The following is a 23306-nucleotide window of genomic DNA, read 5'->3' as shown; positions in this document are numbered from 1 at the left end:
TAATTAGACAAATGTGACGCAGTTGTAGTTTAACATCGATTATACAATTAAATTATCCAACATTTACATCAAATGCTGTCTGTTATGAAACGAAGATGTTCTATGAATATTTTATGCTGTGTTTTGGATATTTTGTGGTTACAAAAATTGTCTAAGTATGAATTCATGTACAAAGAATTGCGAATTGTTCAGTACAAAAGAAAGTAAAAGGAAAGAAACAACAACCAAGTCCTCTTTAATGTTAAAAGTATTGATTGCAGGTTATGTATTGCTATGTCACAAAGTATTTTCATATTAAAGCATTTTATTTAAAAATAAAGAGCAATAGTTTGTATTCAAAAGGCATTTTCCCAAAATGTACACTTTGAAAAGTGGGATGTTTTCTAATGAGGGTCATCTTATTTTCAGGACAACATGTTAGTATGAATTAATTCTTAAAACACCAACTTCCCGCTAACATTTACGCATGTTCTTAAAGACCCCTGATTGCCCATTGTGTTCACATGCTCAACAGATATGACTTTGATTGATCACTGCTATGAAGATCATTGATTTACCACTCTTCACCGCTGAAAACCGATGACCTTCACAGCCAATCACAGTCATACAATGGCCAATCAGCGATTAAATGTTAAATGGGAAATGGACATTTTACAAATTTCAGTACCGATTGATACCGAAACCAATATTTTTGACACCCTAAGTATGAATGGAATTACACTACATCCGCCATATAGTCAATCATCACATCAAGCTTATTCCACCCAATATTGATTTCTTAATTCTAATGAAGTTACAATAATGCCATTGTGCTGTAAAAAAAACAAACAAAAAAACCCCCGATTATAAACATGTCTTAAAAACACGGCCCCTTTTCACCGTTTTGAAAACCGTTTCATTTAATTTTGGAAGCAATATACACCGTAGTCTGTAGCGTAATAAAAAAAGACATGTATGTGAATGATTCATGTTTCATATATGACGCACCGTGTTGACACTGTAAGCTATAAACAATGAGTGCTATTTCTACATTCGTGGCTGGTGAAAACATTATAAATAATCCAACACCTGCGTCTTTTAGAATTGGAAAGATGCATCGACCATAATCGCATCCACGCCGCCCTCATGTTACCCACAATGCACCTCTCTGAGCATTTTACACCACCCGAAAACAACATCTGGAGAAAGAGAGACAGAGAGAGGGAGAAATCCACAGAGAACAAGGTCGATCCCTCAGAGACGCGGAGAGGATTGCAACAAATATCATGTTCATTGCTTCTGCGCAGCCTGTAATTAATTGTGTTTGCTAAGGCGAGCTTCACTGTTATTATGGCTCATAGCAAGGTTAGAGATTTGAAATAAATTCAACCAACATTGCTGATGCTACATCATCCTTGTTGACAAGAGGCATGCTATTATTTTTAATAAAAATCAGACTTGCTGAAAACTGAACACTGACATTTGTATATATGAAAATGCCATATATAAAGACTTTAATGGCAGATGTAGGAATATAGAATGATACATAATATATATAAAGGGTTTGGTGGTTTATGAGGACACTCCGTAGGCGTAATGTGTTTTATACTGTAAAAACTGCTTATTGTAAGGCCTTACACTACTCCTAAACCATATGAAAATTTTCAGATTCTCTGTATTTATTAGGTATGAGTTTGTATAAAACGTTCCTATTTGTTTTATTCTATAAAAGATCAGAAAACATTGCAAATTCATTTGCTGCGCTCAAAAATAATCTCAAGTTGAAACACTGGCATCATGTTGTCGAAAAATAAAATAAACATGAAAAACACTTGTTTTAGGCAAAAACAGCTCAACACTGTAAACAATTTTTTCAAGTTGTCCCAAATCAAATTGATTAAGTTAACTTAATAGCCAGCGTCAGGATGTGGACGCACTGGAACACTCAAGCAGCCATTGTAGCTAGCTGCGTTTCAATGGGAAGCTTATAAAGAATGTATTTGCTAAATTTGTGCAAGTTGTAAACACTTATTAGATATGGAGCACATGTAATCGTAATAAGACACACACGCATTCATTGCTGTACATAAAGGTTAATTTTGAAAGGTAAGGGTCCTCAGAACGACATCCTATTGAACACATTTAGTCCACCAACACAATAGTGTTGAATTATGAGTGGTCATTCATTTGTTTATGTCACTATTTCGTCCAGAGATCTATTGTTTACATTGTTTACTATGTTACTTACAGTCGAAAATGGCATCTTTGTAGTAAAAAGCAAGGAGATATCATATCTTACAGTGTTACAAATAAAACGAGACCGCAAACTGAATAAAGGGTCAAAGTTATAGTTACTAAAATCAAAACGTTTTTACAAATAATAAGTGGATTAAACATTAGAATTAAGAATCGAACAAAATAAATAAGTTGTCCCAAACAAAAACTTAAGAATTGTGTTGTTTCAGCTCATTTTATATTAGTAGTTTGAACAAGCAGCAAAGGTAATGAGTGTAAATGACATTTTTATTTTAAATTTTTTTAAAATAGAATAAAACATATATTTTTATGCATAATAATATTGTATAGTACATCACATTGGCTGTTTTGTTGTTCAAAGCAGCCACCTACAGTTGTAACGCCTTAAGAACCTCCTTAGCGACCGAATAATGCACCAAATCTCCTCAGCAACAGCACAGAAAATCATCAATTCCTTGCTGAAATGTATTTAACTGTGCTGCTGTGGCTGTAGCTGAGAGCACAGCATATGCAAATGCAGAAGAGTGATTAGAGCTAATATCAACCCTACTGCAATATTATTCCACGAATCCGTTCCTTGAGGGAAGGAGAGTAAAAGAAATAAGACAATACTAATACGGTTGTCTCCAAAATCAGCACACTAAACAGAAGTTCAGCCATCGCTGACATGCATAAATCATGGCATGTTGGTGAATTCAGCACAATCTGCACACATTAAGTCACATTTACACAGTTACTCATGAAGGAAAGGGGGGGGGGGGGGGGGTATTATTACATTTGCATGAATATAACTAAGCTTTCTGGTAAGATTATAAGAACTGATAGACTAGGCCTTTATTCATTTCACTTTCAATACTTTTCATACAAATCAAATTTCATTAAAATAAATTAGTTAAAAATATTACTAACTTAAATTCACAATCAATCAAACATAAATAAAAAGGCATCCTATTGTTATCACAACACTAAGAAAACTACAATATTACATTGTAATATTGCATTAACCGCACTTATTGAAAAACGACACCTTCTACGCGGTTTTGCTGTCTCTACACAAAAACGTGACTAAACCCGAAACATTCTGAAAACTCCAACTAGGATGAAGATTTTCCAAAACTCTGGGCACAGTGTGGTGGTGTGGAAACTACAACCAGAGTTTTTAATTCATGACATCTGCATATGCACTGTTCTCTTCTCTCCGATTGGCCAACATGGTTGAGTTCACACCAACCGCTTAAGACACAATTTTCAAATTTCGTATGTTCGTAGCAAACGCATAGATTATACCGCATAGTTCAACCACTGAACAGTATTCTGCCTATGTTCAAGTGTTTGAATTGACTTGTATGCAAAAATACAATCACCATTTGATGTGAACCTAGCATAAAAGTCTCATTATGGCCACCTGTTGGTTCGTGCATAACAGTGCGTTTCGTCATTTTCATGCGGACATCGTCATTTATTTTTTAAACGAAGCAGGGAAAACAGTTTATAAAAATACCGGTGTACATGTACATAGACACAAAAACAGACAATAAGCCATCTCAGTGCTGTGGCATGGTCTGGTATAGAGACGTTCAGCGGTGGTGCAGTAATCAGTGGATATGTGAAATTACAGTTCTTTGATTTCCTAGGCACTGTGAAGAGAGGGCAGGGCAGCATCTGCGGCTGTGGGTGAGACCCGGACTCTGTTTTGATTGCAAGTTTCCAAATATACCCAGCATAAAGCCTTGGAGGAGTGCAGAGCAAGTTTTCAGTTTCTGTGCATTTAAAAGTGATTACGGTGAAGAGGCTTCATCAGGAGTCAATGGTTATTTAGTTTGTAATGTAACAGAAAAGCTATTTGTTACGTTAAAAGAAATCATGCTTTCAGCTCAAAATTTTAAGTTTGCTTCAAAAACATCTTGAGGACAAACAGAACTAAACTAAAATCAAACAAAACAAAAATACAAAAAATATTGTGACCTTATAAAAAATATATTGTGTTGTCTAAAATATTATACAGTTTAAGTCAGAATTATTAGCCCCCCTGTTTATTTTTTTCACCAATTTCTGTTTAATGGAGAGAAGATATTTCAACACATTTCTAAACATGTTAGTTTTAATAACTCATTTCTAATAACTGACTTATTTTATCTTTGCCATGATGACAGCACAATATTTTATTAGATATTATAAAAGAATATAAAATGAACTGGTCTCCACAGAATTCCTTCATATTGTCCCAACATAAATTAAGTTAACTTAATAATTTTTAAGTGAAAATTTAAGTTAATTGAATATAAAAGAGTTCAGTTGAAAAATGCTTTTCTTACTTTCTTTTGTCTTGTTTCTGGTCCAAATATCAAAGTATAAATATTGTTTAGTTTTCATCGTCACAAGAAATAAGTCAAAATTAGGAGATTTTCCTTAAAACCTGCTAAATTATCTGTGTGAAATAATCTTGTTTTCAAAAAAAATTATTTATGTTTTCATAAATCATATTAATTCCATATAAATGCAGTGAATGAATGCAGTTCTGTAGCTCCTGCTCAATTATAATTCAGACTCAACAGTGCATATCTTTGCGATGTGACTATATCGATGCTAAAACAATATATTGTGCAGCCCTAGTGGGAAACCATCCTAAACTACACTAAATCTGCATTCCTCACAGTACGAAATTTGTAATGTTTCTAAAACATTTCCTTTTTGTTTGTTTAATTGATTGATTGATTTCAATTATTCAATTTATTCATATTTCAAATTTATAAAAGCCTAGAAAAGAAAATTAAGACTAATGCGACATTTCCTACAATAGAAAAAAACTCATTAGAAGTACTCCAAGACCAGACAAATGAAGAGAACAATTGTAGTAAAAACCAAAAATTTCACTACAACAGATCGCTTTTAAGACTAGTCAAATTAACAAACAAACGATGCATTAAATAAAAACAGCTACATAAGAAAACAGCAGGGGGAATCATCAAAATCGAACCTCCAGGATGCCTCAAAGCCATAAACACAACATACACAATTGGCTAAAGCCTCTCTAAATCCAGAGTGGGGTTTATTCCTGACAAACAGGAGATGCTCAGCCTGTGCTCGAGTGCTAATCAAGAGTGCTTCACACTGCGGCTCGCACCTCCACGCCTACAGACTGCCTTCAGCGCCCAAATCAATACAAAGTACCAGCGTTTAAGTTTTGACAACTGCTTAAACACAAAAGTCTTACCCATACACTTTTTACTCTGTTAATAAATGTCATAGAACTGTGGAATGAACAAATCTCCATTATTCGTTAAAGTTGTCAAATTTAAAGCAGAACATCTTTCTTTTTCCACATGCCTACTGTTATAAATGTGCTTTAATTGCTCCGTTTACACACTTTCTACAATAAATTCATTGCAGTGTTTGCAGTTTGTTGGTGTTAACGAATATGAATAATAAACATTTAAGTTTGTTTTACAAGTCATGGTAATATAAGTGAAATTGCCACACTTGTTACTTTAACATTAATCAGATTTCAACTAACTTTTTTTCATTATTATTAAAAGTTTAACTTAATATTTTTAGTCGATTTGACTGATTTAAGTTGAGATGACTATAAAAGTTCCTTTAATTCAACAACAAAAAATAAATAAAAATTAGGCAGAAAGAATGAATTAACAGTTCATTGTACTCTTTTGTTATTGTCAATACAAGCATCTGATGCCAAATTATCACTAAGACTGCATTTACACCGCACGATTCAAGTGACCCAATTCTGTTTTTTTTCGGATCAGATCTGGCCCATGTACGTGTAAGCAGAAAAAAATAAAAATAAATAAATAAATAAATCACATTTACTGTTAAATTTAATCAGATTTAGGCCTTGTTCATATGTGGAAATTAATCCGATATGAATCGGATCTGTGCCAACGTGTCTGCAGTGTAAGCAGGTAGATCAGATTTTCACCTGTCAATGCCAGTTGTGCATCATTAAAAAAACCATATGAATGACGTCAACTCTGATGCTTTCATTATAGAACAGACTTTAGCAGAGTCGCAAACCTTACAGTACATTTCATATACTAGGACAAAAAAGCTTGAATTGTCATGTAGCACAAAAACCTTGTTTAAGCATGTTAACAAGAACGTGAGAACGCAACTTCTGCCTCGTAACCAATATAAAAGTATTGCATACATAACGTGCATAATTCACACCATGGACATTACATTAGGATGCCTTACTGGTTTCAAAAAAGCCTAGATTAAAAGATGGCGGCCAAATGAGAACTGTTCTGTCATAAAATATAGTAAAACAACTTGTCAAAAATAATAAAAAAAATAATAAACCCTGCGAACAGATGAAATACAGAAATTGAGAAAAGAGCGCTCTTTTATTATTAGCTGTCAGCGCCCGCTCTTTTTTTTTTTTTTTTTTTTTTTTTGTCTTGTCATTGTGTGCAATGTAAATGCAGACAATCGAATACGAGTCACTTTCGAAAGATGATGTAAGCGGATCTTAAAAAAAAAAAAACGGAATTTACCATCGAAATCTACAGTGTAAACGCAGCCTAATTCTCTTGAGCTTATACTGCGATGCAGAAGTGCGCTGGTTTTTGTGATTGGTATATATCTTTCAATTAAGCTGCCTGTGGGAGAAATGACTGGCAGCAACAAACCGTACAAAATGGCCAAACTACTTGCTCTACAAACAAGTGTTCATGACTATACAAATAAATAAGAATAATATCATAAGAAAATATCAGTTTGAAACATCAAGCAGCAAAATGAGCTGTTTTAATGTCTAAAAATCAATGGAAGTGAATGGAACCGGAAGTGTCGAGCCAAAAATATTCCAATGGCTGTGCAGCTTGTACGTGAAGAATAAGGTCAATAGTGAATTCATTAAACGTTACATGTTTAAGCTATTTAAAAGTTCCCCTACCCTGATACGCCATCTCCTGTCATTTAACCAATAGGGAAATTACTTCAGTTACAACCTTAGTTTGTATCCCAGAAAAACAAAGAACAGCCAATTTAAAACAAAAACCAAAAGGTTTAATATAAAAAAAAAAAACAGCAGATTCATATTTTGGCTGTTCGATTGGTGCATCTCAAGTACCAAAAAAGAAAAAGAAAAGACATTTCCCCCTGCTGACGAGTGGGCTGGCCTTCATTAGCAGCTGTTGAGTGCTGGTGGATGTGTATAAACTGGCACCTGGAAAGGGAAGAGCTCCAGTCATTAAGCTGTGTGCCAGAGACTGCCTCTCTTATACCCTTCACCAGCCAAACCAACACCAGCGCTGCCCAAGACACTCATCCAGCAGAATTAGCAAACAGATGTACAGTATCACACAGGCTCTGCTGGACACAGACGAGGGTTTAACTACAGGAAAACAGCCATTTCACAAAAAAACAAAACAAATAAAGAATATTATTAAAAATAAAATGATTGAATCGTAATGTTTATGTTTCAAAAACGCAGGCTGTGGATTGAATTCAAATTTGTTACAGCAAAATTTGACACATTTTTAGTTCATTCTATCACAAAAATCGAATCGAATTAAACTACAAGGGAAAACGATATGCAAGGAAAGCACACTAAAAAAAAAACTTTAATTACCAAATATATCTGGAAATTATTCATCTTTAAAATATCTTTAATTAAAAAATCGTCCTGGTACATTTCAGTAATATTATAAAATAATATTTATGTTTTAAAAATGCGGGTTGGGGATCAATTTCGAATTGCTCACAGTACAACTTAAATTTTAGTTTTACTCCATCACAAGTATCAGATGGAATTAAAAAATACACAGGGGAAACAAGACATGCAAGGAATGCACACAAAAAAAAATTGTAGTTAATAAATTATATTTTATCTTATACAATAATATACACTGTAATTACAGAATATATCTGGAAATTATTAATATTTAAAAATAGTATTAAAATATTATACCAATAAAATGTATGAACCGTAAAATCCATGTTTTTCTTTTCAAAACGAGGGTTGAGGGTTGATTTTGAATTGCTTACAGTACAATTAAACAAATTTTGATTTTACTTAAATCACAAATATCTGATGAAGTTCAAAACGTCAGGTGGCAAGAGGTTCAAAAAAAAGCACAATGAAAAATATTATAATTATTTATTTTTTGTGCTTTTATATAATAATATTCACCATTAATTACCAATATATCTGGAAATTATTAATATTTTAAATACATTTTTTAAAAAAAATGCTCCTTGCTACATTTTATTAATACTTAAGAATTATAACACTCAAGAAATTTGTAAGGTATTCAGGTATAGAAAACTAACTAGCTACACAGCACAAGAGGATAGAAAGATATTTTATAAAAGTGGAAAGTAAACAAAAAAGAACTACTAGTTAGAACAATCGATGGATTGAACGATGGACAGATAGAACTTTGGAACGATCTACAGACAGAACTATGGAACGATTGACGGATGTAACGATACAAAGATCGACGGATGGAATGATAGAACGATCAACGGATGGAACCATAGAACGATCGGTGATGAAACCATAAAACGATTGGTGATGGAATAATAGAACAATCAGTTACAGAACGGTAGGACAATCGGTGACGGAACGATAGAACAATGGACTGATGGAACGATGGACGGATGGAGCGATGGAACAATCAATTGAACGATGGACAGATGGAGCGATGGGCGGATGGAACGATAGAATTAACAATTACAATAGTCCAGTTTTTTCTTCACGACAATAATAGACAGTATAAATTAAAGTGGGGATAAAAAAAGAAAAGGGAAAAAAGACAGGAGACAGACCTGACATACATAATTACACTCCCTCCAAACTGACACGTAATTACTCTCCCAAATATCTAACACAAGATGACAAACCCATCTCTGTCATGAATTAGTTTCCAGCAGCTGAAGACAAACAGCAGCTAATGCGGACGTGTTTGCTGACGCTAATGCCGAAACTAATCTATCAGCGTGGCTAAGCAAAAGGGTTCATTACTTTACTGAGGTTTCAGTTACACAACTACATATTCCCCCCTCCTTCACCCCAGAGAGAAATTACACACGGCCTCTGGAGAAACACACACACACACACACAGACGCTCCTTTGCCCAAGGAACTCCGTCTCACTACTGATCCCACACTTTGAGTAATTAAATCTAACTAATTAAAAAATGCAGAGAAAAGGAATGGAATTGATAGAGACAGAGAGCGAGAGACACAAGCATTTTCGCGGCTCCGCATGGGGTGCTGGAAACCAGAGATGTTATCAGGGCGATTTGTGGGTGTTTAGAGGCTTTTAAATGAAGTCGTGAGCTGCGTTGGGACATGTATTAACCGCAGACGCCGCAGCTTCAGCGCTGTGATCCCACAAAATCAATCGTGTTGTTTATTTATACGCGAGCTCTGTGTAACACGACTGCCCGACTTTGAGTTGCAGGGGAAAATAGCTATGCAGAGGTTGCAGATGTGGTCAAGATATCGATCGAAATCTGGTTTTGATCTACTGTTTATACCGAGATGAAGACATAAGCTAAATACACAGCAGACATGTGTTTGGATTGAATTACACTGTGATAGTGAAAAAATGTGTCATACCTTTGAAAAACATAGTTTGGAGCTACAGAAAACTTCTTCAACAAATACATTACCAGTTCCATGATAGCCAAAATTAAGGGGTTTGAAGTAATAAATATAATCTAACAAATGTAATCCAACTAATGTAATGTTTTCAAAATAAACTTTCTCAATATTTATATGAACATGAAAGAAGCTAAACGATCCAGATATGAATATCGGCAACTGTCGCATTTTACTTGTTCACTGACTGAACACTAAAGGTAGTATAATTTACCAATAGCAATGTGTCTATTTGAATGTGATGCAAATCTTTTCATAGTTTGCAAAAAATGGGGGGAAATCTGAAATCCAAATTGGGTGCATTTTCATAAAGTGGTTATATTGAGTTCACATCAAATGTGAAAGTATTCATACAAGTATATTATTATGTATTTGTTTATTTATTTGTGCTATTTTGTCGCCATCTAGAGTTTTTGTACCCGTTTTGTTTTGACTAAGTAGTTTTGCAGATCATTGACAGCTGGCGTAAGAACCCAAGCACTTCGGATATACTTTGTTATTATTTTGTTTATTTATCTTAATAAATTGCCCTAGACTGGTCTATTGTGCTTCCCCTCATACAATTACATATAAAGTCAATGAAAATGCCTGAATATAGGTGAATTTCTATATAGAATACATTTATGTGAAAATAGTTAAGTTGATTGCACAATTTGCCTTGATCAATTTACCTACAACTTGAGCAGAAAATTTGTGGTACTCAGCATTCGGTATGAACCCAGAATTACAGTGGCTGACTGTTGTATTGGCAACCAACAGTAAACAAGGTAAGCATAACAGAAACAGCTGATTCATCAAGTGGGTGTAACATTCGCCAAGTCAAATGTGTTTCTGTCTCCCATTATTAGCATTAACCTGTTCACATCAAAAGTGAAAGTATATTACATACAAAATCAATACAAACGCATGAATATTGGTGAATTTCTGCTGTGCGAATGTTTTCTTCGGCGCGATCGCACAAAATTTGACTCATTCAATTCAAATTATTCAACTTAAGCAGAAAATTTGCAGTGCTCTATGTTTGGTGTGAACATTAAAGCGGCTGACTGTAGTATTGGTAACATAGTAACCAACAGTAAACAAGGTAAGCATAATGGAAACAGCTGATTGATCATGTGGGTGTAATATTTAAGTCAAATGCATTTCCATCTTACACTACTCGCATTAACCTGTTCACACACAAACAGTGAAATTAAGTATTCGCACAAGAATATCATATATAAAGTTAATGCAAATGTGTTAATAAATGAATTTCTGTGCGCACAAATGTTTTGTTTACCACGATCGCATAATATCTGGCTCAATCAATTCAAATAATTCAACTTGAGCAGAAAATTTGTGTGAACAGAGTGGCTGTCTGTAGTATTGGTAACCTAGTAACCAACAGTAAACAAGGCAGGCATAACAGAGACAGCGGCTTCATAGCGCGAGTATATTATTCGCCAAGTCAAATGCGCTTTTACCGTATCTCCAATTATTTGCATTAACCAGTTTTTGCACAAGTCCAAAATAAAAAACAAGCACAATTTTTTTGAGAATTAAGAGATGTTTATTCTAAATTTGGAATTTCCGCATTTTTTTGCCTTGCAATACTTCAAAATGCAAAACAATAAAAAAGGATGCCGAAAACACAGCTAATGTCCGCACAAAATGGCATTTTAGATTAAATATTATTATGGTGCAAAAACTGCCTTAAAAGCGCACAACTAGACAATTTTAGAAAAAAACACCTTCAGCCATTTTGAAGTAACAGAAAACAATTATAATTTCGTAATAAATAAATAAATAAATAAATAAATAAATAAATAAATAAATAAATACTAAAAATCAACAATACATTCTTTTTAAAAAATATACATTTAACCATTATCCCCTATTCTCATATTCCTCTGAAATCACCTTACGGTATTAACCCCTCAACTTTGAATCTGATCTCTCACATTGATGACTTCTATTAAACTTGACTCAAATTTTTGATCCGGAACTCCAACGCTTCTTTCAGCAAGACCACCATAAAGGAAGAAAGCGGAATTATTAGTTGCAGAATTTGTAGACATAAAAAGTTATGTCATAATCAAAAGGCTCGTCTTCAAAGTGTTTATGAAAATCGTGCCCGCCCTGTTCGAATTTCCCTGTCTTTCTGAAGTTGCTGCGAGAAACCCGGTAATGAAACTGCAAAGCGACTGGCTTGTAGGTTTTTATAGGGCTCCGCTTTGAAGTGCTCTACAAGGAACGAGACCTCCTTAACGCAGTTTGGAGAGAGTGCGAGAGAAAAAGAGGAATGACTTTCAGTTGAAAATAACAATCCTGTTTCTCTAACGAGCACATCTCTCTCTCCCTCTCCCTCCATTTTCAATCCTCTCAGTGGAAAACATTGGGCAATTAAACAAGAAAAAAGATGCACAGTTGCTGGTTCATCTAAAAAATAAATAAATAAATAAAAAGGCAAGTCAAAAAAATACTGCAAAGCTGCGAACATACTGCATATTCAGCTCGCCGTTTTTCCCTTCTTATCTTCTTGCACTACTTCCTCGCCTATTTCCTGTTTTCTATCTCCCATCTCCTTCATTTTTGCACTATATTTGCCGTGACCTGCTTTTCTCCTGCAGCTAACCAGATAACCTGAATAATTACTTCACAAAGAGCTGAGTGAGTGCGCTTATGTATGCGTGTGTGTGACTTGCTGCTGGTTTTCATTGGTGTGATGGTTACTAGACGTGGCACAGCCGTCTTCACTTCCTCTCGGGGCAACCTGCAGGGGTTAAAGGTCATCTGAGGAACTAAAGTGATAAATCGAGGGTGGCCAGAATCTCTTTTCACAAACGTTTTCCCTTGGTTTTTCCGAAACATGTTTTGACACCTGCAGGTCTCCGAGACGAAGTTATTTGAAGCCAAACAGCGCATTAAAAGCGATGGGATTGTCACGCTCCTGGCGACGCCAGCCACAGATTTTTTATAAATTCATGCAAATTAATTAATTTGTGAATTAAGACGCATTAAGAGATGACGAAAGTCAATTTTATGGTCCCCGCCAATGAAGTCTGCCACTGGAACATGTAGCGAGACCCTAATTATGCAACAAACGACGATGTGTTGCATAATTAGGATCTTTCTACTCGTACTAGTGTGTGCGTGTGCATTGTTTTTGGTTGCTTACAAGGACAAATTTGTATAATGACATTGGTATTACAATGTAGTGTGGTTTATGAGGACATACTTGTGTCCTCATGATTCAAAACACTTACAATTCATACTAAACAGGATGACAATTTCCTGTGAGGGTTGAGTTTAGGGGTAAGGCAGCATTTTTTTACAGTATAAAACCATGTAGATTCCTCTTAAACCACCAAAACTAACATCTGTGTGTGTGTGTGTGTGTGAGAATAGAAAAAAGAAACAGCTCCTTGAATCACAGGATGTTTGCCTCGTCATGGACTAGGTCACTTCCAAGGGCGATTTAACTGTCATGTTTAATGACTAGTTGCTATCACACTGAGCAGAGAAAGATCACTCAGGGCATTTAGAGGGCAGCAACAACACAACCTGCAATGTTTCCTAGCTGGAGTTTGTTTGCTGGAGCGGCTACATTTAATAATCATCATATCTGGAGTCGTAAGAACGCCCTTCAGGTATGATGTCATATTCATGCCTGGTTGAATGTGGAGTTGGATTAGTTGCCTATTAATTCGAAACCCTGAGAGTTTGTCATCAAACATAACGAAGGAAGCCAATTTAAACTATGTAATTCAGTAGGGTTTTTTTTGGTTTGTTTTTGCTGCTGTTGATCAATTAATCCAAGCAGAACATAATAAGTCAGGTTGCATTGTGCCTCTTTATTTAGACATGCATTTATTTATGTAATTTCAAGCTAATCATCCGAGTTATAAAATGTTATGTTGAACATTCACTCTGGTATACCAAGACAGCAACCTGAAAATACCAACTGACTGATGCAGATAAAGAATCTCCAGAGTTTAGGGCTATTTTCTAATGGCAGTCAATGGAAAAAGATGCTTTGTGCCTGTAGTTATGACATGTACTAGGATAGATTAACTGACCTGCATACTCTCTGTATAACACCCACCAAATGGTTGAATGTCTGATACATGATATATAACACACACACACGCACGCACGCACTTCAAAAACATCATTGGTTGAATTCTGCAAGATTTCCAAAAAATCTGTTGTAATCTTTAAATGGTGCATCTGGAAACAAATCCCCTTATAAAAGAAGTTGTTTTGTTTACACCTGTGGCTTTGAGTACTTACCAGAATCAACTAAACAGTAGATTTTCAACTCTAGACAACTTTGAATGATTTAAGGGCTGCATGCTTGTTTTTACAGAGACAATGTCTCTCATTCACTAAACATCCATACACTACCTGACAAAAGTCTTGTCGTCTAGCCAAGTTTTAGAAATAGCAAAAAAATGCGACTTCTAGTTGATCACTTGGTATCAGAAGTGGCTTATATGAAAGGCAAAGGCTTCTAGCTTACACTTATTTTACAAACAAAAACACGATCATGCCTCGATTTTTAATTATTTGATTAGAACAGTAAGGTCTGACTTTGCTTAGACAAAAGTCTTGTCACTTAATAGAAATAATGTACAGTATAATATATAAAGTCATGCTGCAGTGGAAAAAGAATGTCTATTGTTTACAACTCCCATGAGCTTGGAGAACGGCATCCATACATCTCTGCAATGACTAATCTAAAGTCATCTGGAATTGCAAAGAAAGCGTTCTTGCACAACTCCCAGAGTTCTACAAGATTCCTTGGATTCATCTTCAATGCCTCCTACATCTTACCCCAGACATGCTCAATAATGTTCATGCCTTGTGACTGGGCTGGCCAATCCTGAAACACCTTGACCTTCTTTGCTTTCGCACGCCCCCATACTGAATGTAACCCCAAACCATGATTTTTCCTTCACCAAACCGGACTGATTCTGTGAGAATCTTGGGTCCATGCGGGTTCCAATAGGTCTTCTGCAGTATTTGTGATGATTGTGATGCAGTTCAACAGATGATTCATCTGAAAAATCTATCTTCTGCCACTTTTCCAAGTTATTATTTGTTGCTCTTACAACTGAGTTCAACGACAAGTGAAATGTGCGTACGGATGTTTTTACAAATAAATCATGATTTATCAAACTTTGGTAATAAAATGTATTCTGATTGTAAGAAATATTCCACAACAATTTATACCACACATTATTCCCGGGGCCTTGTAAGCATGTATGAAGACTACATACAAGTAGATATGTTATCTACAGGGTGGAAAGTAACTAGGCATTAAAAATTGATTATACAGTATAATTAGAGGTCCAATTGTACAAACAGATGTCCAGTCACCTAATAAATCCTTACATAAACTGTGATTATTGTGTCTCGCCATGTGTTTGGATCATTAAAGTGTTTGAGTCATAACTGTCTTTCTCTGAACGAGTGTCGATTTGTGGAAAATCCTTATATTATAACTATTATTAAATTACTAACCTAACTTATATTCACTAACAGAAGCACTAAGATCAAGCTCATGTGCGTGTGTACGTGTTGTGAACTAGGCGAAATGTTTTTGTGAGAAATTGAAATGTCTGTATGAATGCGAAAAACATTATTAGTGAATGAGATCCAATGACTTTCCATTTTCACACCATTAGAAAACAGTGATTGGTGTCAATCAGACCCCATATTTGTCCAGTGAAAGCTCCAAGCCTTCTGGTGTCACTATAAAGGTCTGGCCATGCAAGCATGAACACCAAATTCTGCACTCATTTGAGAAATTATTAAAGCACTCACCGGTTTCCACATCCTGCGCATAGAAGTGCAGTCCGTCTGTGATCTCGGTGACGTAGACAGATCTGTATTTCGCCACACGTTCTTTCGCCTCTGTGACCTGAGCCACCTCTTCTTTTGGCTTCTCTTCATAATTGGCCCAAAGCTGTTGATTGATAAAAAAAAAAAATCTGGTTAAAAACAGGATCTATACATTACAATCAACACTTTATAGAGTTTGCTACTAATTTTACTTAATTACGTAATTTTTTTTAAGGTTTAGGGCTGTAAATACGTCTGAAAACCCAAATTTCGTAATTTTTTTTTTAAATATAAGCACAATTTGAATTATATTTCAATTCTAAAGGCAATTCTTAATGTTACAGGAAAAGTACTCTATTGTCTACTATGCTCACAAGAGAGTTCAAGCAAGCAAAATAAGCAAATAGAAACCAGATTAAACATAGCATCGTTTAATAAAACAAAATTACACCATTGATTACAGTTGCATCACTGAAGTCACATGGAATATGACAAGCTTTTGGTTTCGTCTCTGGACTTTCAATGTCTCATGATTGTTGCAGTCTATACACTACCTGACAAAAGTCTTGTTGCCTATCCAAGTATTAGAAACAACAAATAGTAGCTTGACTTCTAGTTTATTATTTGGTATCAGAAGTGGCTTATATGAAAGACAAAAAAACCTCTAGGTTACGCTTATTTTACCAAAATAAAATATGATCATGCCTTGATTTTTAATTATTTAATCAATACAGTAAGGTCTGACTTTGCTTTTACAAAATTCTAGTCAGAAATAATGTACAGTATAGAATATAGTAATGGTGCTGTGGACAAAGAATTAATATTGTGTACGACGCCCATGAGCTTGGAGGGCTGCATCCATACATCCCTGCAATGACTGCAAGTCATCTGGAATGGCAAAGAAAGGACTCCCTGAGTTCATCAAGATTCTTTGGATTCATCTTCAATGCCTCCTCCATCTTACCCCAGACATGCTCAGTAATGTTCATGTCTGGTGACTGGACTGGCCAATCCTGGAGCACCTTCTTTGCTTTCAGGAACTTTGATGTGGAGGCTGAAGTATGAAAAGGAGCGCTATCCTGCTAAAGAATTTGCCCTATTCTGAGGTTTGTAATGTAATGGGCAGCACAAATGTCTTGATACCTCAGGCTGTTGATGTTGCCATCCACTCTGCAGATCTCTCACATGTCCCCATACTGAATGTAACCCCACACCATGATTTTTCCTTCACCAAACTTGACCGATAACTGGGAGAATCTTGGGTCCATGTGGGTTCCAATAGGTCTTCTGCAGCATTTGTAATGATTGGGATGCAGTTCAGCAGATGATTCATTGAAAAAAATTAAATAAAATCTACCTTCTTGATCCAAATGATCAACTAGAGGTCAAGTTATTATTTGATGCTCTTCCAACTGGGATCGACAACAGTTGGAAGGTAGAGCAAGACAGAGCTCTCGGATTACATTACAAAAAAAATCTTAATCCGTGTTTGGAAGATGATTGAAGGTCTCGAATGTGAGAACATTAACAATTTTAATTTTTTGGTGAACTAACTCTTAAATTAGTGTTAACTGGAAAGTTATTAGTTTATTCTCTTTTGATTTCAATCACTTAAACCAATGAACACCTCAAACTGATTCAGATGTAGGCAGTTTAAACAAATGGCACCAGTGTAAATACTGCTTTAGTTGATAATCCCTTATACGATGAGTCGGTAACCTATTTACTCAATCGTGAGAAGGTCACAGTGACCTTTGCACTTCACAGATGATAGGCTGAATTGGCTAGATTTCAGCAAATCCCCTAGAGACTGAAACCAAGCTCATTAAGACTCGCGGCTGCAAATCCCGAAACCGAATGTGGATTTTAGAATCGTGCCAAAAAACGAAAAAAACCAAGGCCGAAAAGTTCTGCTTCATCAATGCTTTATGAAATGTCAAGAAACGAGCCCCTGCGTGCAGTCAAAGCAGTTTGTTTTGCTTACTAAGCGCTGAGTCTATTACGAAATACAAACACGAAGAATTAACAGGCTCTTACGCAACCGCCCCTTACTTCAGTTTCCGAGGCTTTATTAGCAAAATGATGTTCATCAGCTATTGAAGTTCCCCCCTGTTATTCCATTAATTTTTTTTCCTCTCCCAGAGAGCGGGAGGAAGCTAATTACGAACCAGACTTTTTATATGCGATTCCTCACGGTGCTGGTTTTAGCTAATTATGTCCACCAGGACAGCAGGACCGACATTTACAGACCAATTCCAGCACCAGCCTGCGAATTAAAATATATATACACATTTTAAAAACACATCCTCTGACACGCTGAAACCAAGCCACCAAATGATAAACTACAGGGTCAAACTAGCCAATTACATCCGATTATTCCCCTCGAGGCGTGACAAAAACAAGAGAACATGGAGGAAAAGCACTCCTCAGAGGGGAAAACGGTTGAGTTAATGAAGATCTAAACGTGCCACGCTCTGCAAAGTGCTCTGCAGCAAGGGCGTCAGTCTAACCCTACTACCCACCATGCCCTGGCACGGTAACATGAAGTTATAATCAAACCTGCAGGACTAATCGCAGTCACCCAGATTTGAGTGTCAACATTTGTTATCCTGCCGACTGTCACGATGTCATGTCTAGCACCGCTGGTCAATGCAAAAACGCCACGATTCCTGCAGCCACGTGACCTTTGACGTGCAGCACTGAGGCAAGGGCAGTCGAGACATATGCAAAAAACCCACTCGAACGTATTCTCGGCCGCAAAAAGCACAAAAGAAGTGGCAAACACACACTGTGACTCAAAGAGACACACTGCACCCTGGGCAAATGACCTTCTGTGGGCAACCAACCATTCTTGTTTGTTCCACATGAGTGCAGGTATATGACTGCTGCTGGGCGGGGTCATGAAGGGAAAGCATTTATGATGTATTCTGTCATTGAGCTGCCTGTGGCCTAAATCCATAGCAATAAGCCATAAAAAAACAAATGTGACAGAAGAGTGAGAGACAGAACGAGTGAAACAATAGCTTTGTCGCAAGCAGAATCCTCAAAGGACAAAAAAAAAAAAAAACACATTAGCTGACATATACGGAGGCAGAAACATGAGGCAGACTTCAGAAGCTTCTAACATGAGCTAATGAGAGACGCTAAACTGAAGACTGCATGAGACTTGTTTGAAATGATGGAAATATTTCAGAATGCACATGCTTGTGACGTTCGAGATGAAGGCAATAAAACACCTCTGCATTACACCTATAAAGAGGTTAGGTTTATGCTAAATAATTACATCAATTTGATAAAATTCCCTACCAACAAACACTATGTACAGTTGTTTCACACAATTAAGTTTCTGTTATGATGGAATGTACACAAAAATATTATAAAAACTTACGCGATCCCCACATAGGGCTGCAACGATTAACTGATTTCACTATTAGCCACGCTTTATTTTTGTCACAGTTAACTAAGCGCAAAGGCATCTCAACACTGCATTTCTGTTGCACGGAACAAAACTGCTGCAACAAAGTTATGCCAACTGTGCACTGGTTTAAAGTTTCAAGCTTGCACACCAAGGCTAATACACACAGTGGATTAACAACTGTATAGCTATTAACTAATAGCTAAGGCTATTAACTACGGTTCGTTCCCATATCATGTCTTTGGTACGCGGCAGTTCTTTATTTCTTTTCTTGCGCGCATATTGGAAGTGACGTGCTCACGTTTCCCAGGTGCGTTAGTTGAAAAAATGGTGCAAGCACACAGAGGGTCACGTGACAAGAACTGACCAATAAGCTTTATACTTTATATGGAATTAGGGCTGCACGATATATCGTTTCAGAATTGATTTCGCAATATGATGATTCGCAATATTCATATTGCAGGATATCCAGAGTTAATTTTTTAATAAAATTTGCATATGTTTTTGAGGCCTAAAAGGACTTTAAAGACATTCAGGCATAAGAAATTGTACTATTTGTAACTTTAATAATGATTAATTTGATTGTATTGTTTTAATTATACTGCAACTGAGTACCGTTAGACTCGGAAAAGGGTTTATTTAATCATGGTTTATTTTAATTGTAGCATTTTTTTTATTGTATTTATAGATTGTTCATTAGATTATATGCAGTTGTGCTCACCTACAAAATAATCCTAATCAATCTAAAATGATCTGGTGGAATTGTATGCATCTTGCAATCCCCCTGTTTATTTTTTTCCCCAATTTCTGTTTAATGAAGAGAATTCTTTTTAACACATTTTTAAACATAATAATTTTAATAACGCATTTCTAATAACTGATTTATTTTCTCTTTGCCATGTTGACAGTAAATACTATTTAACTAGATATTTTTCAAGACACTTCCATGGTTTGTTCTTTAGACAGTCAAAAAAAAAAAAATAGCTTAAAGGGGCTAATAATTTTGACCTTAAAATGGTGTTTAAAAAATTTAAAACTGCTTTTACTCTAGCCAAAATAAAACAAATAAGACTTTCTCCAAAAGAAAAAAACATTATCAGACATACTGTGAAAATTTCCTTGCTCTGTTAAACATCATTTGGGAAATATTTAAAAAATGGAATGTCCACGTTTCTACTCAAAGAAAACAAAATGAAAATACCAAACATGTTCATAATATAGTTGATCAAAAGTGCCTTTCAGACAGAGGTTCAGCAGCCTTTGACTACATTTGTTCACTTAAGAGATATACTACATTTACATAAGATTTACACACAGTAAAACGTTCTCAATTAGATTCTCTCAATTTCATTTCTTTCACGTCAAATGATAGATAATACAGTCCAAATTTGTCCACAAACACAATTAAAGTTAACAATATTTTTTATATAAATTAAAGTGGACTGAACATAAAACATTTATGTTGTCCCTCCAAAAAGTAAGAATTGTGTTGCTTCAACTCATTTTAAGCATGTAGTTTGAACAAGCATCACTTTTTTGTGTGTAGATAAGACTGTACAAAGATGTTTCAGGCCATATTCAAATATTAAATCTATCAAATTAGTACTTAAGCATTTGTGTTAAAGAAACAAATTAAAGAAAAACCATAGCCAAGATCCCCTGGCACATCTTAAAATGTGAATAACTAATAACAATTTAAATAACTATTATTATTATATACAATAATTTTACTACAGAGAACAAGGTTTCACCATAAATGTAGTAAAATGACTGCAGCACATGCTATCAAGTGCCTTATTGCTTTATCGTGATTAGCATCGGCCGTTTTAAGCAGCATATTGTGTCACTAGTATTTTAGTGTGACTGTGTCTGTTTAGTTGAGCACTCAAGGAGAGGGCAGTCTTCTCTTCAGGGACCAAAGACACAGCAGAGTTACATTCATAAAAAAACTGCTTCTCTCTCTCTCTCTCACACATACACACAGACAAACGCAGAGTTCAGGGGAGGAGGAAGATCCAAACGCTGATCAAAGGTGACAGTGTGTCAATTCCAATAGAGTGTGTTCTGCCCAGCGAGAGTGAATCCCCATCAACACCCACAGAGAGCGCGCACACACGCGGCCAATGGGACTCAAACGTTCAGTCACACCAGAAGCCTCTATTTTACTTGACAAATGAATCTACAGCCAAAATGAGTTGGGAATGATGCAGTAAGCCAGAGAGGGCAACTACAATACCCATAATACCTCACAACAGAAACGGCAGGTAACCAACAAGTGCCTTAATACAACATACGATATATCAATATATCGCTTTAGCAACGATATCGCAATGTGATCATTCGTAATAGTCACATCACAGGATATGCATTGTCGAGCCTGAATAATAGTTTATCATTTGCATTTGAGGCCTGTGACTGAATTAGGATTATAAAAGCATTCAGGCATAAGAAACTGTACCGTTTGTAACTTTAATAGTTATTTTATTTAATTATTTATACAATAAAGACAATAAGTTTTTGTATTATTTATACAATAATGCAGTAATATTTTATATTTGATTTGATTCAATTACTATACCTGAATACTGTTAGACTCCTTGGAAAACAATTTAAAAATCAGCTTATTTCATTTGTATTTATCTGTGTTTATAGATTATGTTTTATGCAGATGCACCTACAGAATCAACCCAATCAATTGAAAATGATTATTTATTTCCAAATAGAAATATTCATGTCATCTGGTGAAATTGTATTCATATCGCAATATATTAATCGCAGAATAGCAAAATATTTCCAGGCCTACTGGAAAATAGAACAGAAAGTGAAACATTTTGCATACTAAGGGCTATAATACTTTCATGAACAGCCGATTCAAGGACTTTTTAAAGCACCATTAATTCTGAATCAAGCACTTTTGTAATTCACACCACAGCATATGTAGCACCATGGACCTCCTTACTGTACTTAACACTTCACTTCCACTTAATATTTACATTAAAAATATCAGATTAATTTAAAAAAATAACTCTTTCAAACAGTCATGTTCAAAAAACTTTAATGAAATTGTTGGATTCAATACTGGTGCTATTATATCGATCCCAGTGTTTGTCAGTGGCAACATTTGTTAGTGTTATTGTACGAGATTGTACTTAATTTAAGAATATCTGCAGTTTTTTGGTTAAATTTAGCCCAAGACATGTTAGACCAAGACATTTTAAGACCATTATGAATGAAATTTTAGACTTATACAGGACTAAATGCTAAGGATTTTTCTCAAATTTTTCTATTGTCTCTTGCCCTTTCTAAAAATGATTATTATTTAAAACATTCAATAATAATAATAATAATAATAATAATAATAATAAAGTAAATAAATGGAGAACTTCTAAACAAATGTTACTGTAAGGAATGTCATTAAATGCCATTTTTAAATAAAAAGTTCAAAGTTTTGAGATTGGGATTGTTGGTGATTTTATGGGTGTTAATGGCCAGAATGGGTAGCTATACATGAACAAAGGAAAATTAAGACCTACAACACAACATTTTGGTAGATTTAAGCCTAAACTAAGACTTAAAATTTTGCTTTTAAGATTTAAGACATTAAGACTTTAAGACCTCGTGGATACCCTGTGTTTTACACAAATGATTATAATTGTTAAAATAAAACCATAAAAAAATTGAATCTCTAATTTAATTCAAGCTCTTTCAAGGACCTGTGTTTGTTTTCAAGTAATTTCCAGGCCTTGCATCCACATGTCTGAATTTCAAGTACTTTTAAAGGTCTCATTAAATTCAAATAAAGGTTTTTTTTTTTTAAATGTTAGTATCAGTATTGCTAGTTTTTAAGATATCTATAAGCTCGTGTGCACCAAAACAGTGACAATTCTCGTTTAGAAGACATACAACTTATATAAACATGTAAAGCTTGTAGTTTGTCACTTTCACCTAAATGAAGTAATGGTTTTAATCATCGTACATCAACCCGTACAGTTTCTCAAATCATAACCAATCAAATGCTCTCTAGCATCTGACATGTCCCATCCCCTTCAAAACGCTTCACATTTGCTTTTCATTTGATGCACTTGAGCTCAACCAGTCGCACTGGCAGAGCGGTGGCTGTTTTTTTAAGGGGAGGAGCCACACTATGTCCGACCCTCTCTTCTTGTTTCAGTTGAGTTTACAAATTAAAATGCACATTTCAAAG

General features: G+C 35.3%; 1 protein-coding gene across 1 annotated transcript in view; it reads right to left on the bottom strand.

Annotated features, from left to right (window-relative positions):
* snd1 (staphylococcal nuclease and tudor domain containing 1) overlaps window positions 1-23306 on the bottom strand; it is a 303535-nt gene that overhangs the window by 44386 nt on the left and 235843 nt on the right. The window contains 1 exon segment of the mRNA XM_056455628.1: window positions 15670-15811. Coding sequence (XP_056311603.1) covers window positions 15670-15811 — 142 coding nt within the window.

The sequence above is a fragment of the Danio aesculapii genome, chromosome 4 (assembly GCF_903798145.1).
Source record: "Danio aesculapii chromosome 4, fDanAes4.1, whole genome shotgun sequence".
Classification (NCBI taxonomy): domain Eukaryota; kingdom Metazoa; phylum Chordata; class Actinopteri; order Cypriniformes; family Danionidae; genus Danio; species Danio aesculapii.
Note: the sequence above shows the minus strand (reverse complement) of the source record. Positions and strands in the feature narration are given on the sequence as shown.